Source organism: Phyllostomus hastatus, unplaced genomic scaffold (genome assembly GCF_019186645.2).
Source record: "Phyllostomus hastatus isolate PE091 unplaced genomic scaffold, TTU_PhHast_1.1 phas_contig_159, whole genome shotgun sequence".
In the NCBI taxonomy this organism is placed as follows: domain Eukaryota; kingdom Metazoa; phylum Chordata; class Mammalia; order Chiroptera; family Phyllostomidae; genus Phyllostomus; species Phyllostomus hastatus.
In genome coordinates, this window is record NW_025333640.1 from 25847902 (window position 1) to 25870668 (window position 22767).

The 22767-nt window shown below is 40.0% G+C and overlaps 1 protein-coding gene across 1 annotated transcript; it reads left to right on the plus strand.

Moving 5' to 3' along the window:
• The first annotated feature begins 836 nt into the window (after positions 1–836).
• On the plus strand, positions 837–21308 carry PRMT9 (protein arginine methyltransferase 9). Its single transcript, XM_045831866.1, has 12 exons — positions 837–1217; positions 3518–3666; positions 6211–6447; positions 7193–7360; positions 9579–9681; positions 10947–11053; positions 13005–13197; positions 15012–15195; positions 16829–17546; positions 19135–19288; positions 20506–20628; positions 20926–21308. Exons 1-12 carry the CDS (start codon positions 1029–1031, stop codon positions 21139–21141), a joined length of 2541 nt encoding a protein of 846 aa, XP_045687822.1. The 5' UTR covers positions 837–1028; the 3' UTR covers positions 21142–21308.
• The last annotated feature ends 1459 nt before the right edge of the window (positions 21309–22767 follow it).

Below are 22767 nucleotides of genomic sequence, written 5' to 3' on the forward strand. Positions count from 1 at the left end.
CTCACATAATCAGATACAGAAGAGAAGGTGAAAAGTCCTGCAGACGACGGCCTTAAGGGGCCCCCAGTTTTAGTCTGACATATAAACCGCTTTTTTGTTTCTTGTTAAGGAAAATATTCACCATGAACATGTTTGAAACCAGGAACGAAATTGGCTTTTCAAGCTATGTTTCCTCCGTCCGTTCCCCTCTGAGGTTTAGAATCTATCTCGTAGGGGCCACACCTTGGAAAACCTTTTTCTATGGGTTGAACCCTAAGTCCGTTTTAAAACCACCGAACAGGCAGTCGGGAGACTCGGGTTCGAACCGTGTCTGTGGCACTAAATGGTTCTGCGATCTCGGTCAAGTACATCTCAGGATGCCCCCCTCTCTGTCCTTAAGACGAATACGAGGCAAGGGCCCACCTTACAGGGTTTCGTGAGGGCGACAAAATAATGCCCGCGAAAGCATTCCCTCCACCACACCTAAGGTGCTCCCGTTATCTCCGGAGTTCTTCCCAGTCTTGCCATTTTGAGACTTGATGCATCACCGACCAAAGGCCTGAACCATCACCACAAATGCCTGACGGTCTTTCCCCTTTCCCACCCGCCACACAGTCCCGAAGGCCAGGGAAGGGTGAGAGGACCCTCCGCTTCCACTCAGGAAAAAGGGCGCGAAACTGCAGCGCACCTTCACGGACCGCCCCCTAAGCGCACGCGCAGTGGCCGCCCCTGGCGCGTGCCTGCCTACGGAAGGGGGCGGGTCGCGACGTCGAGCGCGCAGACGTTTGCGTAGCGTGCACCGCCCACCAGTGTCTGTAATTACGGACTCCGTGCGTCGCGGTCGGTGGAGCCCGCCGGTCGGAGGGGGCGGGGCTTCCTCCTGGCGGAGTTGGGCGCGCTCCTTCGCTGCGGAGGGATGTCTTCTCTGTTGCTTCTGGCGGTGTAGTTAGTCGCATGGGCGTGTAGCCGTCGTAGTAGTTTTCTTGTTCCGTTTACCAAAACATCTGCCCTTCTGTTACACTAGCGCAGTGCTTAGGGTGGTGCCTGTCATGTCGAACTCGCGGCCCAGGCCCCGCCGGGCCGCCAGGAGTGCCGCGGGGGGAGCCGGGCGGGAAGAGCTGGTGTCGCGGTCCCTGCAGAGCGCGGAGCACTGCATGCGTGCCCAAGACTTCGGCACCGCCTATGCCCACTACCTGCTCGTGCTCAGCCTGTCGCCGGAGCTGAAAGAAGACGTGAAGGTGAGGAGAGCCCCTCTTTCACTTGCTGGCAGACCCTCTGTTCTCGTAAAAGTAAATAAATGCATAAGTAAATTGGGAGAAGGGGCTAAGTTGGGGGGCTGGAGGTGCTATTAATATTTACGGTTCAACCTTGACTCCTTTTGTTCGCCCCACAGCCACTGCGTTAGAAAATCCTCTCTGCTTCACCGTGAAAATGTATCCCGAATCTTAGCACTTCTCCCCACCTTCTCCTTTGCTACCCTGGTTTTAGCCCCTGCTGACCGTTGGAATAGGCTAGCAGCTAGGCTTTCTCCCGCGGTCTGTCTCAGTAAGGTTAGTGAGAGCTTTAAACAAAAGTCAGATGACATCATTTCTCTGTTTCAAAACTTCCTACTCAGTCAAATTTCAAAGGCCATATTGCACGTGAGGCCTCAGGTGATCATCTCCCACTTTCTAAATTGAATTCCAGCTGTATTCGCCTTGCCCCTACTGTATGCAGAAGCAGTGTTGTGGGTTTCTGTAGTGGAATAAACTTTGGAATTAGCCTGAAATATTCATTTGATGATGCATTCCTTAGGTTCAATTATTGGATTATCTGTGATAGTTGTTATGTTAAAATGCTGTACACCTTTTTCAAGTTATTTTAGAATCTCATTTTGCAAAAATAATTCAACTATGGATTCAATTTTCAACCTCAAGCTATTTTATTTTACTCAGGATCTCTCAAGCTCAGGGCTGCTGAGCTTTTGGATGGGATAATTCTTTGTTGTGGAGTTGGTCCTTGCACTGCCGCAGGTTTAGCAACATCCCTGACCTCCATTCAGTCGCTATCAGTAGCCTTTAGACATTTGCAGTTCACAAAAGTTTAATGTGAATTTCAGGACCAGCTGGTTTAAAGAAGGTGGTGTTATGTTTTAGATACAGTTTGCTTTTCTAGGCAGCAGTAGAATAATGGATCATTTCAAATGCTTTTTCCCTATTCCTTGTTCCTTAGTGTCCTCTTGTAAAACAGGGATAATACCTTTTTTACAGATACTTAATGTGTATTAAAAGTATATCTAAAATTTGTATTTCAATACCTGGTATTCAGTAACTAGCTCTGTTTTCTGCAGAATAAAGTCCATATTTCTTGTCCTAGGCCTTTGCAAAATATCCATCTCTTTGGTCTTATTTCCTTTTACTCCCTCTACTCCCCATACCCACACTTCAGCCACACCAGCCTGCTTACTGATTCTCTGTTGACCAATTCCATATAACCTGTTCTTCCCCCCCCATCCCTATAATCTTCCTTATTCTTGACTCTCTAGTAAACTTTATTAGAATTCAGTTTTTTCAGGTATTAACTCTTCTGTGGAAGATATGTGAACATGATGTGAAATGTATTCAGGAGAAAGCTGGAATGACCAAAGCCTTTCTCTCTCCGCTGTGTGGCAGTGCAGAGAATGTTCGAGAATGTCTGGAGGGAGATGCAGGTGGAGAGGGAGTGACAGTGGGAGGTGGCTGCTGTAGTCCAGCAAGTGGTTCGAAGGGTCAGATTCTCTTGCAACACTGGGGAAGGAGAGGAGGTGACAGATTTAAGGAAATTGAGAGAGAAGAGCCTGGGTTTGAAACTAATTGTATTGGAGTTAAGGTGGCAGGGTGACTTCATGGCTTGCAACCAGGTGGTACCTTAACCTTATATCCTGTGCCAGAGGAATATGATAGGTTCATCTAGAATATTTTGTATTCTTTCAAAATCATATGCTAAAATTTTCTTCACAGAGCCTTAGTGAGGGCAGGAACAGAATTTATGTTCATACTCTTCTCTGCACACTGATTGTTCAGGATACATTTGAGTTGAGCTGAATTTGAGATAACAGGGAGAAATACCTGGTAGAGAAGGTATTGCTGATGGGAAGTTGTATTATGAGTCTGAGATTCAGAAGAGGGTCATGGTTGGAGATGTATTGAGTAGATGTGGCATCCATCAATACATAGGCGATAGTCAATGCACTTGGAATGGATGAGAAAAGAGAAGACCTAGGATGAACTCCCAAAATATAGGAGCCCCCCAAAAAGAGGTAGGTGGAGAATGTGAAATGACGGCTAGGAATCAAGAGAGTTTAGAGAATGGTCAAACTCTAAACTTAATTTCCAACCGTGAAGGTGGTCACTTTCTTCATTTATGTATTTGCTTAACAAATAGTGCCTTTTAAAGCTAAATAAAATTTAAGGTGACCAATTATAGTTAAGTTTGATTCTCTGGGGAATCTTCAACCTGTACTGTATATTCGTTCATCATTTTTGTCACCGATTAACTTGCTGTTTTCTCTTTTGTAAAGGAAACTTTTCAGTACACACTCTTCAGATGGGCCGAAGAGCTGGATGCGCTCAGTAGGACCCAAGACCTGCTTGGCTGCTATGAGCAAGCCCTGGAGCTGTTCCCTGATGATGAAGTGATTTGCAATAGCATGGGGGAGCATCTCTTCAGGTGTGTAGTGATTTCCGATGACTCCTTAAGACTTATTGTGCATCAGTCTGGACCAGGGATACATTGTAAAGTAATTTGAACTGGGGAAGTTTAGTATCAAGAATTATTAGTTATAACAGGATCAGAGCAATGAGGGGTTGGCTAGTAAGATGTAAACTCAGAAGAATATAGGAATAGCAGATATAATATGCAATAACAGAGCAGTTTTAGCATTGTATCATATAATGTGTGATAGCCACTGTCCTGGAGGTTGAGCTAGAGTCTCAAGAAGGAGTGCCCCCCACTAGGCTGAGGTCCAGGCCTTGTGGAAGAGGATATAACCGTGGTTTCACAGGATGGCAGAGAAGTCCTGTGTGCCTCGCCAGGGAACTTGTAAAGTTGTACTCTGGAACTTGCTGAAATCTGTCATTGGAATTTCTGTCTACTCTCCATAGAAACTTTATCATTAGGGAAACTGATAAAAACCAAAACTTTTTTGGATTTGTTTCAGTAAATCTGGTTTCTCTTCTCTGTACAAAGTAAAGGGGAAATTCTTGTCTAGGGAACACTGTTAATAATGCCCTGTGCTATCTATCTAGTAAGATCATTTTACAGGTTCCAGCTGTTGTCCTCTGGTGTTACTACTGCTCTGCTCGCCTGGACATGTTATGTTTTTTTCTGTGAAAAAGGCATAAGAAATATATATCTCTGTCAGCCTCAGTAATGTAACTACCTTATAGTTTAATAGTCTTCATCGAAATGGCCGGGGGAGTGAAATGAGTACTCTTTTAAGAGACACATATTTCATAGTTTCCAGTTGCAGAGCATGAGAGTTACTGGGAAAACAAGACAGACTGTCACCTGAAGCTTGTTTGTTCTCACTGACCACTAACCAGACCCTGACCCACGGAATCCATCTCTGCACATCAGCGGCCCCTCTCCGTTTAAATGAAATTCAGTTTAAAAATATTTTAAATTACCTCTTTAAATTAGTTAAAAATCCACATTTTAATTTTGACGTTTTCTTTAGTTTATGTAAGTAGAGTTACTTTATAGGACTCTGTTATATTTCCAGAGTTACAATTATATGTGTGTAACAATCAGAACATTTTAAGACTTACCACGTTTTAGAATAATTCAATTTAACAGAAAATTGGAGCTACACACACTTTTGGCAGATTGTACTTATTGGTGACCTGTTTTTGTAAGGCATCGAAACAGCATGACTGACTGACCACCAAAAGAATCACTGATCCAGGGGAAAAAGATTTCCCAAGTAAACGATAGCTTCCTTTCCTGACAGTTATTTGTGAAGTGAAATTTGTGTCTGGGGTGTCTTGTCTTTACATTATTGAGTTAGCCACTCATCAGATTTAAAAAAAATATTAAATCGCTAATCAGGAAGGTAATTTTTTTTTTGTTAAAAGAAAAAAGGCATTCTTATAGTGTGCTGATACTGACACACATGTTGAGTGTTTCCATATGAGATACACTTTGAGTGGATCATTTGTTTTTAGATTAGCATTGCAGCTTAACAAAACTGAATTATTATGGATCAAGCCTAAGGGAAGTGCAAATGGAGGAAATTATTAGATGTAGGCTTTGCATTGATTCAACATGTCACTGATATTTTGAAATTTTAAAATATTGCTCTGGTTTCAACAAATAATGATTATATACGATATATCTCGCATTGCATGTTATGGCAGTTGCAGAATAAGAATAAAACAGCTCTATTTTCAAGATAGTTAAAAATAACATGAGTGCCTATCATTTGACATAAGGCTTTTGCCTTTTGTTAGAGTGCAGTCCGTTTTTTTTTTTTGGCTTAAACCATATTCAATAAATAGTCTGATTCAGTTCCTTTAAAATTTGTGGAATGCTTCAGGGTGCCTTGTGAAGAAATCTGAGTGTAAATGGTTCTGCTAGCTCAGTTCTTTTCAGTGTGTGGAGCACACACTGGTGTTGATTTACAAATTACCAATCAATGACAGATAAATACAGAAATTGAGAGTAAATATTTAGAAATCTAAATAGGAGATTGACATTGCTGTAAATCCAAGCGTATGTTCAGGGAACTGACTTGTTGAAGAGAGTTTGGACTAGTTCGGGTGCTGCTGAAATCTGATGTGTGAGTTATATACCAATCACATGCAGTACAGCCATACTGGTCGACAAATGATTAGATGCTTCACAAGGGGCCCACTAGATACAGGCATTAGTAGGTTTTATAGAGAGAATGGTTTTTAGAAAGCACTGGTGTTCTGTTAGGTTGGTTAAATGAAGGACGACTTTGAGAGCTTCTGACATACTGTAGTACAATAGTAATTTTTAGTTAAGCACTTGTTAGTGTCCTGGGATGCATAAACATAATAGGGGTTCAGAAAAGAAAGAAGTGGTCAAGGATTGCGCTCTCACTGAAGGCTTCCCAAAGGAGGTGGTACTTGGGTCGAGTGGGACTGGGGTGCAGGTGAGGCACTCTCAGGCAAGATGAGTGGCACAAACCAAAGCACTGTAATTCATAGCATGTAGTTGAATGTCTTGTCTGGCCTTTTTTTACTCTAGGATGGGCTTCAGAGATGAAGCAGCCGGGTATTTCCATAAAGCAGTGAAGCTAAACCCTGATTTCAGTGATGCGAAGGAGAATTTCTATCGTGTTGCAAATTGGTTGGTGGAACGCTGGCACTTTATCATGCTTAATGACACCAAAAGGAATATGATTTATAATGCAGCAATCCAAAAGGCAGTTTGTTTGGGATCCAAAAGTGTTTTGGACATTGGAGCAGGAACTGGAATACTAAGGTTTGTTGTACTTGTGTTTTAATTACATATGCATGCATCCTAATGTAAATGAAAGATTTTTATCAAATATGGCATAATTAACTGGAATTTAAAACTAGAGATTAATTTATTTATCTTTTTTGAAGATTTTTTTTATTTTTAGAGAGAGGGGAAAGGAGGGAAATATTGATATGTGAGAGATACATCAATCAGTTGTCAGTTGGTTGCCTCTATCAGGCTCTCAACCAGGGACCTGGCCTGCAACCCAGGCATGTGCCCTGACTGGTGGTAGAACCAGCAACCTTTTGGTTCACCAGCCGGCACTCAATCCATTGAGCCACACCAGCTAGGGCATTTTTCTCATAGTCTTGTTTTGATTGTTTATGCAACTATTATTGTATTTTTTACTATAACTTTTACTTTATCAAGAAACTGAGCTTAACTACTAAGAAAAATTTGGGGTTATTATTGAAATTTTGAATAATGAATTTTAATAGCATTTTTTTTACATAAATATTCTGGTTTGAATCTAGTTATTTAAGTCCATTAGCATTCTTCATGCCAATTATGTCTTCTTAATCAGGTGAATGTCCTGATTTATTGTATGACTTTTACCTTGACAAGAATATTAGTTCATTTTTTCATATGGACTAAATAATGGTTGTGTTGAATAAAAGGAAAACCCCATGGCTAAGTATCGCAGTTCCACTAAGTTTGGGAGAATGCAGCGGACTGTGTTTTCTTGATGGAGCGCTCTTCCCCGTAGCATGTTTGCTAAGAGAGCGGGCGCGCACGCGGTGTACGCCTGTGAGCTGTCCCAGACCATGTACGAACTGGCCTGCGACGTCGTGGCCGCGAACAAGATGGCAGCAGGGATCACGCTCTTACACATGAAGTCGCTCGACATAGAAATTCCGAAACACATTCCCGAAAGGTAATATCATGTAAATTAACTTCGGTATTTATAATCCTATATTTAATTTTTTTAAGAAGTAAGATATTTCCACTTCTGGCTTCTAGTCTCACCAAAAATGCTAAAACCTTTATATTGTAAAGTTATGGAAATAGGGTAGTTTGGCATAAGATCAGTTTTCGAAGTAAGGCCATATTCTTGATAATATTTAAAGATCTTGAGAAAAATGTGTGGCAAGGGACTTAATAAATGAACTTGACCTTTAGCAAGTTACTTTACCTTTGTTAATTTTAGTGTTCTAGTCATAAAAATGAATACTATCTCCTGGGTGGTCAATAACTATTTGAAAATTCTGCAGTAAAATAATACATGAGTAAGTCAGCCTTGATACCCATGTTATAATTTGTGTTAATATCTTCAGCTAAATTGGACGTTTTGGGAGTTTCATCTCTCATTGGCTTGGGCCCTTTCAAATGCTTTGAATACAGTAAGTCCTAGCTTTTGATCCTGTCATGAGGATGATGGAATTTAGAGCTAGAAGGGATTTAAAGTCATCTGGTCCAGCATTCTCATTTTAGGTAGAGTTTTCTCTACCTAGCACTTGCTTTACTCCTCCTTCTGGGTGATCTCTCTTCTCATCTTATTTGAGTTTATATTGAAACAGGAGTTTATACTCCTGTCATTTGGACTATGATTTTTAAAAAGCCTTCTTTCATATGTGTATAATAATATTTATATTTATGTAATACTAAGCTTTTCAGTGGTCTGTCTCTACATTTGTTGTCATGAAATAGAAGTCCTAGTAGACTGTCGAAACATATTATACCTATTTAACAGAAATAAACAGTGTCCTGAATTGTCTTAGCCTGCAGACTACGTGGCTTAAACAACAGACACTTATTTCCTCATAGTTTGGGAAGCCAGAAGTCCATCATCAAGGGTGCTGGCAAATTCGGTTTCTAGCGAGAGTTCTTTTGCTGGCTTGCAGATGGCTGCCTTCCTGCTGTGTTCCCACACGGCCTCCTCTGTGCATGTGAGGAGAGCAAGAGGTCACTGGTGTCTCTTCCACTTGGACGAGAACACCAGTTCCATCAGTTGTCTCCACCTTTGTGATCTCAGTTGACCTCACTCACCTCCTGAAGACTCTCCAAATACAGTCACTTCGGGGGTTGGGACTTCAACATGGATTTTGGTGTTACACAATTTAGTCCATAGCATGAATCAAAGTTACTTTAACTTAATTTACCCTTTTCTCACAGATAGTGTGGAAGGATCTACTGACTTTGAATCAGGAGATACAGATTCCAGTACAGATTCAGTTTTTAATTTATCTTGACCTTGAGTAAATCTAGACACTTTAAAATGTTAGAATAGATGTTTGTGATACCTTCCACTTTGTAAATATATGCAAAGTGTTGAAAAATTTGTGTATAAATAGAATACGGGGGTTAGGCACAGTGAGGGATACCTAAGTTGTTTTTGTTCTCAAGGCAAGTACAGTCTAGATAGGAAGATAAGGAATGGTAATGGAACTCTTTTAATCTTCTAACTACACAAATGAATGATACAGTAAGTGCTAAAGAAGGTCAGAGAAGGGAGAAATCATTTTGGTGTGTCTCTGAGTGAAATGTTCTAGAAATAAAAAATGAACAGAGGAAAAGCTGGTAAAGCCAGAGAAGTCACAGGAGAGAGGCTAACCAATGTGTTAGTGGTAAAAACACAGGTAATGAAGGTAGAGAAGGATTTTGAGGGGCAGGACTTCTCACGTGCATTGGATGTTATTTGTGGATCAAAGAAAATGAAAACGGAGAAAAACTATTCATTTTGCTAAGTAGGAGAGTCATCAGTGATGCAGAATGTTTTTACAGAGTGTTAGGGGTAGAAGTCCAGTTAGTCAGCATTAAGGAGAAAGTCTGGGAAGATAAGGGGGATGAGCACTCTCAGGATTTAGGCCGTGAGAGAACAGTCTGAGCCGGCAGCAGGGTCCAGGGTAGGTTGTGGTCCCGCCCCCCTTGCCCGCCAGAAGTTGTCCGTGGCGCTCAGAGGAGCCTGAAGAACATTAGAGTCAATTTCTTCAAGATTCAAGAGAAGATATTAAAAATGAAATGTATTGGGGAATTTTATTTTACATATGGACTGTTCTTATAATATACTCTTCCTTTTTTCTCTCAGCTTTGACATCTTTACATAAATAGCATGATATTTTACTTACATATATCTTTAAAAAATCATTCTATAGAGTGTCCCTAGTTGTAACAGAAACTGTCGATGCAGGTTTATTTGGAGAAGGAATTGTGGAGAGTTTGATTCATGCGTGGGAGCATTTACTTTTGCAGCCAAAGGTAAGCAGCATGGAAATTCTTAAATTGGATTAAGAATTCATTATTTTAACAGATATTTATCCAGCCCATACTGGAAAGAAACCCATATATAAAACATTTAATAACAATGCATTGTGTACTTGTGTGTTCAAGTGGGGTATTCAGGCAAAAAATGCTGCAGGAAGGAATTCATGGGAATTGAGACTATGTAGTGGAGGGACTATTGGATTCTTGAGTAGGGTTGGAAAGGTGAGTACTTTCAGTCTCACAGTCCTCCCTGCGGATTATCAAGAGTGTATAGTGATAGCCATCCTGGTATTTTTTTTTATTGATTTGAGAGAGGGTCGGGGGAGGGAGGGAGGGAGGGAGGGAGAGAGAGACAGATTGATTGGTTGTTCCACCCATTTCTGCATTCACTGGTTGATTCTTGTATGTGCCCTGACCGGGGATCAAACCTGCAACCTTGGCACACAGTGCTCTAACTGACTGAGCTACCTGGTCAGGATTGACTTGGTATGGTTTTAAGGTACTAGTTGAACCCAGGCTGCTAATTGGACCAAATTAACTTTTTTTTTTAAAAGATTTTATTTATTTATTTTTAGAGAGGGAAGGGAGGGAGATAGAGAGAGAGAGAGAGAGAAACATCAATGTGCGGTTGCTGGGGGTTATGGCCTGCAACCCAGGAATGTACCCTGGCTGGGAATCGAACCTGGGACACCTTGGTTCCCAGCCTGCGCTCAATCCACTGAGCTACGCCAGCCAGGGCTCGAATTAACTTTTATAATTACCAAATTACATTTTACATTAAAGTCCTTTACTGTAGCCCACAAATTGTGGATTTGGTTTATATAATACATATTATGAATGAAATGATTTTAACATGTGATGAGAATTCACTGCTTACAGAAAGTGATTTGGATTTAAAATAGCTAATTAAAGGTTGAAAAGAAGAGCAGTTTGTTTTTCAAGTAGGTGATAGTGATTTTGGCTTTTCAATGAGTTATATCCAAAAGTTTTTTGCTTTAATCATACTTATAACCTTGTAACTCGCCCCTTCCCCTTTCTCCTTCCTTTCCTATTTGTACTGTTAAAAAAATTTATATATACACAATATATAAATGCATACATAAGGCAAATAAAAATAAAAGAAAAATTTTAAAGAAAAACAACCTACTTATCCTTACCTATTGTTTTTTAAGTTTTTTCTTATTTTTATAGCTTGTCATCTTACATAGGTATTTTTGCATACATGTAGCTGAATCTAATTTTTACTGTTATATTTTTAGACCAAAGGTGAAAATGGTAATTGTGAAAAGTATGGGAAAGTTATACCAGCAAGTGCTGTCGTATTTGGCATGGCAGTAGAATGTGCAGAGATAAGAAGACATCATAGGTAAGTGATTATTTATACAGCAAATATTGAAAAATTATAATTTTAAGGAGTAGACTATACCTTAAAGGTTATTTAATGAATATTTATTTGGAAGAAAATTTGTAGTTTTCTGACCTTTAAATTCATAATGTTTATTCTGGTCTTAATTTTCTTTTTGAATTTGTTAAAGCTTAAGGATTCTAGGATTAAAACCAGCTCTCAATTTTCTAGTGGAAAATTAATTTTGATAAACTTAGTATCCTGTTATGTGATAGATTCTTATAGGAATATACTAAGTTCATTGATTTTAGATGAAAGTAAAGTAAAAATTTTCAATATGAAAAGAATTTTAGTTTTATTTGTCTCATTTCTTCTCAGTAACTTTATTAGTATTATAATGTTCTGTGGTTGAGGAGAATGAAATTGTAGGATCTTTCTAACCTTGAGTTGCTGAGATTTACTTATTAAACAATTTTTTTTAGTTATAGAAGCTTATTGGTTACATTTTTTGTGAACATTAGTGAATATTTTGTTTTGCTAAAATAATTGATCCAGATTTTGTTAGAACTTTTTAAGGAGGCCCCCCTCCCGATAAGTTAGTAGTGCTAAATGTAACATACAAATATTTTAGGAAGCACTGATGAGTAAAAGAGTAAAATAAAAATCATCCTGAAAACTATTATAGGTGAGTACTATTCATCTTTGCTACATTTTCTTCCGTATACTTTTCTATGCCTGTTGCAAGGTGAGAGGCAAAAATGTGTAGGGAATGGGTAGGGCACAGTGCACTGGCCAGACAGGCAGTGGCCTGAGCACACTGGCTGAGTCAGAGTGCGCTGGTTAAGTATCATCTCTGTGTAAGTAAATGTGTGTGTGTATAAATTAAATTTTATTTCAGAAGTATCAGTAAATACGTTTGTTTTTCCTTTGTGAACCTCTTCATGTTAATAGATTTGTTTCATGTATTTTTAAAATCAGTTTCTAGTGTAGTTCTCAGAGTTTACAATTTTAGGGTTGGTTTTCACTTTTCTCCACTTAAGGACAGTGGTAAATATCTTTGTACTTAGTCCATGTGGACCTGTGTTTAGTATTTTCTTGGGATAACTTCCTTAATAATAAAACTACTCAGTTGAAGGGTATGTACATTTTTCTGGCTATACAGACACATTGCTGAATTGTCCATCAGAAAAGCTAGGGTGTATCTTCCTGAGATTTCTTGCTATAATGAAATTTTGGATCCCCCCGACCCTCGCCCAAGAGTCGCCATTATTCTGACGTGTAACACCATTGATTATTTTTTTTGTTTTGAATTTCATACAGATGGAATCATCCAGTATTTTTCATGTGCTTTTCTTTTGTCCTTTGTCCAACACATCATGTTCTGGATGCCGTGTACAGTATGCCATTGTATGAACACACCACAGTGCATTTGTCCATTTTACTGTGGATGGACATGTAGGTTATGTTCAGTTTTGGGGGGCACCAGAAATAACAGTACAGCTATAAACATCCTTTAACATTCTTGTGATCGTGTGTATGAATTTTTGTGGGCCATATTCCTAAGGGTAGAAATGTCAGACACCTTCAGGTTTCAATACTGATATGTTCAGCTTGAATAGATACTATGAAAGTCTCCCAAAGTAGTCTTATTAATTTTATATTGGTACCAGTAGTGTATGAGACTGTATTCTCACCAATACTTTGTATTGACTGTTTATTTCCCCCCTTTTGGTGGTTGTGTAGTGTGGTTTTAACTTTATTTCCCTGATGGCTAATGAAGCTGAACAAGTTTTCATATGCTTTTTGCCATTTGGATTTGCTCTTTTGTGAAGTGTCTTAAGTCTCTTGCTCCTTTTTCTTTTACTTTTATTAATTTTCAGGAATTCAAAAGTATATTCTATATATGAGTCCTTTGTTGAACAGATGTGCCACCAGTATTTTCTACTCAGCACCTTGCCTTTTTTCTCACCAGGGTGGGCGTGAAGGACATTGCTGGGATCTCCTTGCCCGCAAGTGTGAAATTTCAGAGTCCAGCTCATTCTTCCACAGATTCCGAAGAGACAAGTGAACCTTATACAACTGAAAAGATGAGTCGAGTTCCTGGAGGGTATTCGGCTTTGACAGAGTGCTTTGAAATTATGACAGTAGATTTCAACAATCTTCAGGTAAAAAAAAAGTTCAGGTTAAAAAAAATGTTTTTGAGCATTAAACTTCATCTGTTGTTTAAAATAATACATAGAACAGTCTTACGAGTTTGCATGGATTCCACATACTATATGTAGAGAAAATGATTAAACAGTAATTAGAATTCCCTCCTGAAACTATTCACTTTAAATGCAGAAGAAGGAATCCTTATGGTTTTTTGGGAATGTGTGACCTGCCAGGTGTTTCACAGGTGTTCTTAGGTCCCTCTGAAACCCGCACTGCAGTGTAGTTTTACCTGTCCATGCGCTGTGCTGGTGAAGGAACGGGGCTTATATCAGTCTCCCCTGGTTGCACGGCGTGTGAATGCAGGGCAGGAGTTCCAGCCCAGATGTTTCCGACTTTCCTTAGTGTCATGCTGTCCTTTCAGTTGCTGGGTAATTCCCTGAAATGAGTAGTGATCCATATCTCGGCGTTGTATGATTGTTAGGGGGACCAACTGTCCCAGTTTGCCCAGGACTGAGAGGTTCCTGAGATGGGGGCAGTCTTGGGCAAGCCAGGACAAGTGGGTCACTTAGTGTCTCTGTGGGTGTTGCTGAGTGGAGGAAGGGAGTGAGGGATGAAGAAGAGTGCCCAAAGGAATCAAGAAAAGTTGCATGCAGCCCTTCTCTAAGCTCTGTAAGTAAGGCTACCTGTTCAAGGACGTAAGGTTTTAGATGAAGCCCACCTGGGGCAGAAGCCTTCTGAGGGTCATTTCCGCCTAAGATTTTTATAATTTAACAAAAGGCTTCCCCCATTAATTGTTACTGTCTTTCCCTTGACATGGCGTGGAGCTAAATGAATGCTTTGGCATTGCTTAGTAAGGTGGAGCTTCAGGAACCCTTCTTTTCTGATAGCACATTCCAGTAGAGAACAACGTGATTACAGCTGCGAAGTACCCCGAAGCGATCCTTTTCTTAGTTTAAGCAGCTTTTCTGATTTTAATTTTTCTTTGCCACAATAAAAAAAATACCTCTTATTAAGGCTTTAATTTCAAAAGTAATATCTGCCTGTTTAATACGTTCAAGAATACAGAAAAGAGGAAAGGAAAAATGAAAGAGTGTCTGTCTTTTTAAATCTAGGCCCTTTTTCCAGGTCACCAGTTTCAGGTGCATCACTTCAGATTTGCTTTTCTATTCTACACACACACACACACACACACACACACACACACACACACTTTTTAAAAAAACAAAACATACTTGAACAACAATTACAATTAAAAAAATGTTAAAAAAATAAAGGACCCATGGACAAAGACAGTGGGGAGGGGGGATTGAATGTGGGAGGTAGAGGAGGGTAGGGTAGGGGAGAGTAATGGGGTGAAAATGGGGACAACTGTAATTGCACAATAAAAAAAAGAAATGAAACAATTAAAAAAAAATTTAAAAAACCCTATTTTGCCATTCACTGCCTTCATTAACAATACAAGATGGGGCAAAAGGAGGCTTACAGTTGTTAAAATGGAAAATAATACAATAATTAATAATACAGGAAAAAACTGTGTGTTTCGTGTCCTCACATGTGTAAACCGACTCTTCCCCCACCCCATGTATCATGGACTTCTTTAGAACCATGTCAGTACTGTGTATCTGCTTCCTTTTTTTTAATAGCTGCGTGGCATGCTGTCACGACCTCTCACAGCTTCCCACCCAGGGTGCCTTAAGTGGCCATAGGTGTGCCAAGATATTGACCCCCTAGGGGCACTGGCAAGACTGAGAACCTGAAGAAATGGAAAGTGATACACTTCTGGGGCATGTACATATTAAATGTATAACGTCCTTTTACATTTCTATAGGAATTAAAAAGTCTTGCAACTAGGAAACCCAATAAAATTGGTGTTCCTGTTATTAAAGAAGGCATACTAGATGCTGTCGTGGTTTGGTTTGTACTGCAGCTTGATGACGAGCACAGTTTATGCACAAGTCCGAGTGAGGAAACCTGTTGGGAACAGGCCGTCTACCCTGTACAGGACCTCGCAGGTATTATCTTGTGTAATGATGTTGTTTTCCTAAATTTGTTGCTTTAACCCTTTAAACACTTGAGTCATTGTCAAAAATGTGCTTTGAATATGAAGTTTCTAGTCAAGGGAGACTGATTTTTGAGAATTTTCTTTTTCTATATTAGAAGCAGCTTTAAATAATATATGTAGTTGAGAAAAGAGTCTAAAACACAACTCCGCTGCCACTCAAAAGGATCTATCATTAAATCATTTCTTCAGCTCCAATGACTCGAGTTACCCATAGCTAAGAGAACTGCTGGTGCATTTTTAATGGAACACAGTGGAAAATAGTACTTGCCATGCAGCAGTCCGTACCGCTTACAGAATCTGACAGCGCTGTGGAGCTCAGGCCATGGACATATATGCTCATATAAGTGCAAGGTTTTGCAGTTTTAGAGAGTCCATAAATCCATGGACTTCTCCGGGGAAGTTCTGTGTTGTAGGTATTTTTTTTGTATAGAGTATTTTTTCTTTACCAGCGATTTGATGCGTTCCAGTACATTTCACAGCAGTTATATTGCACAGAAAAATTCTGCCTTTTTTAAAGGGCTGTTTCTCTTTGTCCACATCAAGGCTCTAACTGGGCACAGTCACTGAGTTGCGGGTTCAGTGCAGCAGCTTGGCCGGCACGGTGTTCTGGAGTCCGTCAGGTGGCCTGGATTCGGGTCCCTGGCTGGCCTGGCTGGTTCCTCCAGAGCTTTCGTTTTGTGCTGCGGGAGAGTGGGGCGATGCTGCCTGCCTTGCAGAACTGTAGTCAGGGCTCTTAGAGATAATGGATGTAAAGTGCTACGGTGACGACAGGCACTTACCAAGTGATAGTTCCTATTTGTGTTGATTTATTCTAAGCCTCTTCCAGTAATAACAGATAGCCTTTTTTTTTTAATCTTTAGGGAAAGGACATTTTAAATGCTTAAACATAAGAATAACAACTCGTATTTTCAACTGACTTTAGCACTCATAAAGGATTGTGATCGTACATTCACATTTTAAAGTTTTATCAAGTGAGAAAGCTAATGAAAGAGAGCATGGTAGAGTCTATGGTAGGACTTAGTCTTGCCTTACATTTTCAGATTCCTAAATATAAGGTTCTTTTGACTACTTCTTTGCTCTTGTAGAAATTACTGTTACAGAAGAGAATAATGTCCCTTTAAACTAAAGCGAGGTTTGGTATTAATCCCTGAATTTCATCTCTCATTATTATCGTTGGCTTCATTACCAAAAAGAAGATTGAGAGTTCCCTGTGGCCCTTCCTCCAGCCCACAATCTGGGGACACGAACGGATACCTAATAATTATAGCAAAGGCACTAAATACTGATAGTTAGGGTCCAAAATGTAGCTCTTGAATCTCTGTACAAGGCTGTTAACTGAATCTTCAAACTTCAGATTTTCCCTATGTAAAGCTGGAGAGATTTTCCTAGCTTTTTTTTTGTGGGAAATGAATACATTGATTTGCTTAATTCTAATAAATTAATGGATATAATGCTCCCTGTCGTAATTTTAAAAATGGTGAGGGGTGGTGGAATGGGAGGACCAATGTGTTTATGTGATCATAAGGCTTATATAAACACTAGTATTCATCAACTCTAACTTTTTTCCTCCTTTTTTTATGAAGACTACTGTGTAAGGCCTGGGGACCATGTGATGATGGAAGTGTCCTGTCAGGACTGTTACTTAAGAATCCAGAGTGTCAGTGTCTTCAGTTCGGAACCTGAAATGGATGTCGGAAAAAGTTTCACCAAGAATGAAGACTTGCTCTCTCTAGGAAACGAGGCTGAACTCTGTAGTGCCCTGGCTAACCTGCAGACCAGCAAACCAGATGCCGTGGAGCAGACATGTGTTTTGGAGTCCACGGAAATCGCTCTGCTTAACAACGTCCCATACCACGAAGCCTTTAAGCTGGCCATGAGCCGAGTGCTGTCTTCCCTGAGCCCCGAGAGGCCGGGCCAGGCCGTGGAGGCTCACTGCCAGGACAGTGAGATGAGCTGCGGGGGCGGGCAGGGCGATTCCGAACCCGGTGCCGCGGAGCCTTTCTACGTGCTAGACGTGTCCGAGGGCTTCTCCGTCCTGCCCATCATCGCGGGCGCCCTCGGGCGGGTGAAGCCTTACAGTTCGGTGGAGAAGGACCAGCATCGTGTCACTCTGGACCTCATATCCGAAGCCAATCACTTTCCTAAAGAAACACTTGAGTTCTGGCTGAGACATGTGGAAGACGAATCTGCCGTGTTGCAAAGGCCAAAATCGGACAAGTTGTGGAGTATAATCATACTGGATGTCATTGAGCCATCTGGGCTCATTCAGCAGGAAATAATGGAGAAGGCTGCGATATCCAGGTAAAACCAAAAAACGTAACTGTTGGTTTTCGTGAGTCATGATCTTGTGTGTTCCTGTGCTTGTCGTTACTGATGTTTTCCCCCAAAGGGCCCTCTGCTCTGTAGATATGAAGAGGAGAGTCTGCTTTGGGATTGGCTGCCTCTGTACAAGATGGACATAAGTAGGGATCTGTAAAAATAGAAGATGTTCAGGGCGACTAAGGAAAAATCAAATTTCAGCTTGCCGATTTCATAGAATGGTACCCTTTTGTCGCTATTTGGGATTAAAATTTTCTCTGGTTTGGTAAAGGTATTGATAAGAGTTTAGGTAAGAGCTATATGTATATATGTGTGTGTATACATATATTTTTTTAAAGAACTGTATAATTTTGTTAAGTTGTAATTTTACCAATTATGGAGATTCAGTTTCTACCAGACTTCACCTAAAATGTTACAAGTTAACAGAAAAAGAATAACACAAAGGAGTAAAGCATTAGTGTCGGGGTGGAGTCCATTTTTAGGCTAGTGTGTGCAGAGGACTTACTACAGTTACATGATGGTGTACTTATGTTAGGGACGAAAGGTTTTCCTGCTTTGGGAGCATGGCTTGTTCCGATCGGTCTGCTGCTGCTGCAGTTCCGAATCACCTCTGACTTTCCTTGCTCCTTCTGTGCCCGTCAGGGGGCCTGGTTGTGGGTTGGCTTTCTGTGACAAGGGAAAGCCATTACAAGAGCAGCCTGTGTACCTGTTGTCAACTTCTCCATCAGCTTTTTATTTGGAAAAGTTTCAAAATTCCAAGTTTAAGAAAAACAAAGGTAGTAGCAGTGAACACTGGACAACTATTTTGTTTGCTGAGTCATTTGATAGTTGTTAGCTTATCTTGGGCCCTTATTTTAACAATTAGCGTGTGCTCCTTAGAACAAAGGCTTTCCTCTACACAACACAAAATGATCACACTTGAGAAACTTAGCATTGATAAAATCTATTATTTAATAGATAGTGTGTATTAAAATTTCCCCTGCTGTCCCAGGAATATGTTCTTTACTGCTTTTTCTCACCCATCTGGAACCAGCTTGGACTACTGAGTAAAATTGAGGGATTTAAGGTTTGACTGAAAATGTGTCAAATGAAAATGATCATTTGGTTTCAAGTACCTTGAAGTGCCCTCCACCCTCTTGCATCTGCCGCAGTTTTCAGGGGTGGGGAGCAGACTGGGTGTGCGCGTGTGGGGCTGCCTGGGCTCGAGAGCCCTAAACTGCACCCAGGAAGGAGGACCTGCCACGGGCACCACTTCGCATTTCCAGGGAGGCCCACAGGCAGCGTGGCTTCTTGCCATTGGGCATTTCCAGTGTGTGTTCACAGTTCTCTCAGTCCAGATGCAGTCTCCCTACTAATATTTTTAAAAAATTTTTTATCATAGCAGTGTTGCTGATAACACAGCTAACTTTCAACCTATGGGATTTCCAGGGAAACAGAAGATGAAACCTAAGATAATTTTGGAGATAGGATTTTCCTAACCCTTTACTCACTAATGTATCACGATTTAGTGGTTGGTATTGATAAAACGTAGGGCATAATGATGCTTTTTAAAACACTTTTCCTTCTCTAGGTGTTTGCTGCAGTCGGGAGGTAAGATCTTTCCTCAGTATGTGCTGATGTTTGGGTTGCTTGTGGAATCCCAGACACTGGTGGAAGAGAATGCTGTTCAAGGGGCGTCACGAACTCTCGGATTAAACATAGCGCCGTTTATTAACCAGTTTCAGGTACGCGTCTAAAAGAGAAACTCAGCCAGGTGGCTGTTACCCAGTCTACCTTCTCTCTCTCTGTGGTTTTACATAGTCATTGTGCTTAGCTGGATGAGGATGGTAGTCTGTTTCTTACAGCAAAGGTACTTGTTGTGGATAAAAATTACCTAGGGACGGTCAGATGCCTTCAAGGATGTCCAGGGAGAGGCTGATGTATCTGTGTCCTCTGTTCATCATGAACAATTCTCAAACATTTCATTCAGACAGGAGGGCGCTTTTTAAACGCTTTCCTCTCATTTCAAATGAGGAGGCTGAAGTGACGGGACACTTTATGGCAGTGGGTTCTCCACCTCGACTGTCTTGTCCTGTGCCCCGTAATGTTATCAGTCGCAAAGTTCCACGTGTCCAACGGTGGTCCCATAAGATTGTCATGGAGCTGAAAAATTCCTGTTGCCTGGTGACATCATAGACAAGGTGATGTCATAGAGCCACGCATTCCTCTCGTGTTTGTGATGATATGTGTATAAAAGCTACGGTGCTGCCAGTCGTTGAAAGCCTGGTATATTACCACTACAGTAGTGGGCTGCACCACCTAGGTTGTGTAAGGCTCTCTGTGACGTCGGCACAACAAAGCCAAGTGATGACTCGTTTCTCAGAACATACGCCCTGGTTAAGCACATGGCTGTACTTCCAGACCTACTGATAACTGGATCCCAGCTCCAGATCACTGATGTGCGGCCTGAACAGCCAGACTTTTTACAATGTCCCTAGGCTATTTTAATTTGTAGCCCAAGTTGAGAATCACTGCGTTATATTTTTCAAACAAAATCCACTGTTAAGTTGTTTGGCTGAATTTGGCATATATTCTCAATTTAATAATTAATGTAAGACTATTTATTTCATCTTTCACACATAAGCTCATCCTTGGTTTCAAATTTTTGAGCTGTTTGGGTTAACTAAAAATTTAATCTGCTTTCATAAAAGCAAAGAATCTGAGGATAACTGAAATCGTGATTTAAACAAATGACTTAACCTGTGTAAAACCTTAGTTTGTTTAGTCTTCCCGTAAAACTGGAATCATGAAACTCCTTATTCCTTAGAATGGATGTAGGAATTGAGTTAAATGAGGAGGTAAAAAGCATTGCATCATACTGAGCCAAGTACAGAGCAATCAGTTGGTGAGCTTCGGTCATAAAAGGCATTGAGTAAAAGTGAAAACCGTGTACTTTCTTTAGGTACCTATACGTGCATTTTTGGACCTCTCCTCGTTGCCCTGTGTACCTTTAAGTAAGCCGGTGGAACTCCTGAGACTGGATTTAATGACTCCCTATTTGAACACCTCTAACAGACAAGTGAAGGTAATGTAACATCACTCCTCTTGTTACATTCAGAATAATTATCTTAAACTAGGTAGTACTTTATGTACATAAACTTGGTTTAGCCACTGTCTTTGAGAATTTAAATGTCATTTCTTTTTTGAACAATATCAAAAAATGGGCTTGAATAAGTAAATATTAGTGAATAAAATAAGTTGCTATTAATTGAATTGGGTAATTAAATATATTTCTTTATGAAATTTGGATCTAAAATTGACCAAAAAGAGAAAGACTGACTCATTTGTTCCGATGAAATTTTCAATTTCTTAATTTTCCTAGGTACACATTTGTAAATCTGGTCAAGTGACTGCCATTCCATTCTGGTATCAGATGTACCTTGACGACAACATTCGACTGGATACCTCCAGTGAGGTCTCCCACTGGAAACAAGCTGCAGTTGTTCTGGATCCCCCCATCCAGGTGCAGACGGGGGAGGAGCTCATGCTCCAGGTCCAGCACCACAAAAGCAACGTCAGCATCACAGTGCAGCGCTGAGGAGCAGTTTCCTGATGAGAAACTAAGCAGAGCGAGTGCCCCGTTTTCCTGGTCGGAGGAGTGCAACTGGCGTCATAAAGTTGGGGGGTGGTAAAGAATTAATTCCTTGTATTGATCAACTAGTTTTAAAAACGGACCTTAATAAAGTGTATTTAAAAGATGCTAAATTATCAAGTAGCATTATTACAAAAATGTTTGCTGCAGACTTCCTTTCTGAAAAAGGCGGTCATTAGTTTTTCACATTAGGAAACTGTCTTTATTGCTTAGTTTTATATTCACTATAGATTAAATTGTACTAAACAATTTTGTCTACATGCTAAAGCTATAAAGTATTTTGAGTCATCTTCATTGTCCTGGGTCAGTAAGAAAGCACTTTTAATTTTTAGGTGTCTTGGCATTTTTCCTTAAATCCAAACTTATAATTGGAAACATCTAAAAGTTGCTTACCTGTAAATTACAGGTTTGCTGCTTTTAAATACTGGTGTACTTCTGAAATACCTTCTCAGGTTTTGTGTTTTAGGAATAAGCTATAAGCTAAGTGTAATTAAGTTAGGAAAAAACTAAAATCTTGAGGCTGCAATTTTCCTGGTCTACTCTGGCAAAGAAAAATGAAAAAGTTGATAAATTCAAGAAAGAATTAAGCCTAAACTAGTCCTGGCTGGTGTGGCTCATTCAATTGAGTGCCAGCCTGGGAACCAAAGGGTTGTCAGTTCAATTCCCAGTCAGGGCACATGCCTGGGCCGTGGGCCAGGTCCCCGCCCCCCACCCCCCATAGTGGGCGCACCAGAGGAAACCATGCATTGATGTTTTTCTCCCTTTCTTTCTCCCTGTTCCCATCTGAAAATTTAAAAAATCTTTAATTAAAAAAATCCACCTAAAACCAGTATTTTTCAGTTTTGATTTGGATGCACAAGAAGAAATATATAATAATTGGTCCAGTTTTTTAAGACTTGAATTAGATTAATAAATCATGTTTTATATATACTATATGTTCTTTTTAAGCCACAGATAGAATAAGATGTACCTTCTTTCTACAATCCCTATTCTCCTTATTTCTAATATTATACTACCCACCTTTACTTTCAATAAAATGTTTGAATAGTGGACATAGTAAAGTCTACTACGAACTAGTCATATATGTGAGTGTGTGTGTATAAGTATGTAAAGCAAGAGTTTTGAGAATACTTATTGTTGCCATTTGCAACATACTACTCTGGCACTTTTCTATATCTTTATTTCAGTATAAAGTGTTAAGTGTGACCCAGTGGGTTGTAAGAAACGCCATGCTAGGTTAATTTCTCCCAGAAAGCACGTATAGGTCTTCTGACTGGTTTCTGGATTTACATTTGCTGACACCTTTAATAGCACTGAGGAAAAGTAGACTCTTCTATTTCCCAGTTTTTCTTTTCATCTCAAAGTCATGAATAACTCATTAATCTATTAGCAATACTGAAAATGATTTTTAGATAGTTTTAAGATTACTAAGATTAGGTCCAAGATGCTTATTCTAATATGAATATGAGATATGTATCTTTCATTGTAGATACTTAATTTTTAACCCTTAATTTTTTGGACTTATTTTAGGCTATGTCTTTCTAATCAAAAACTTTTTGTTTCAAACAGTAG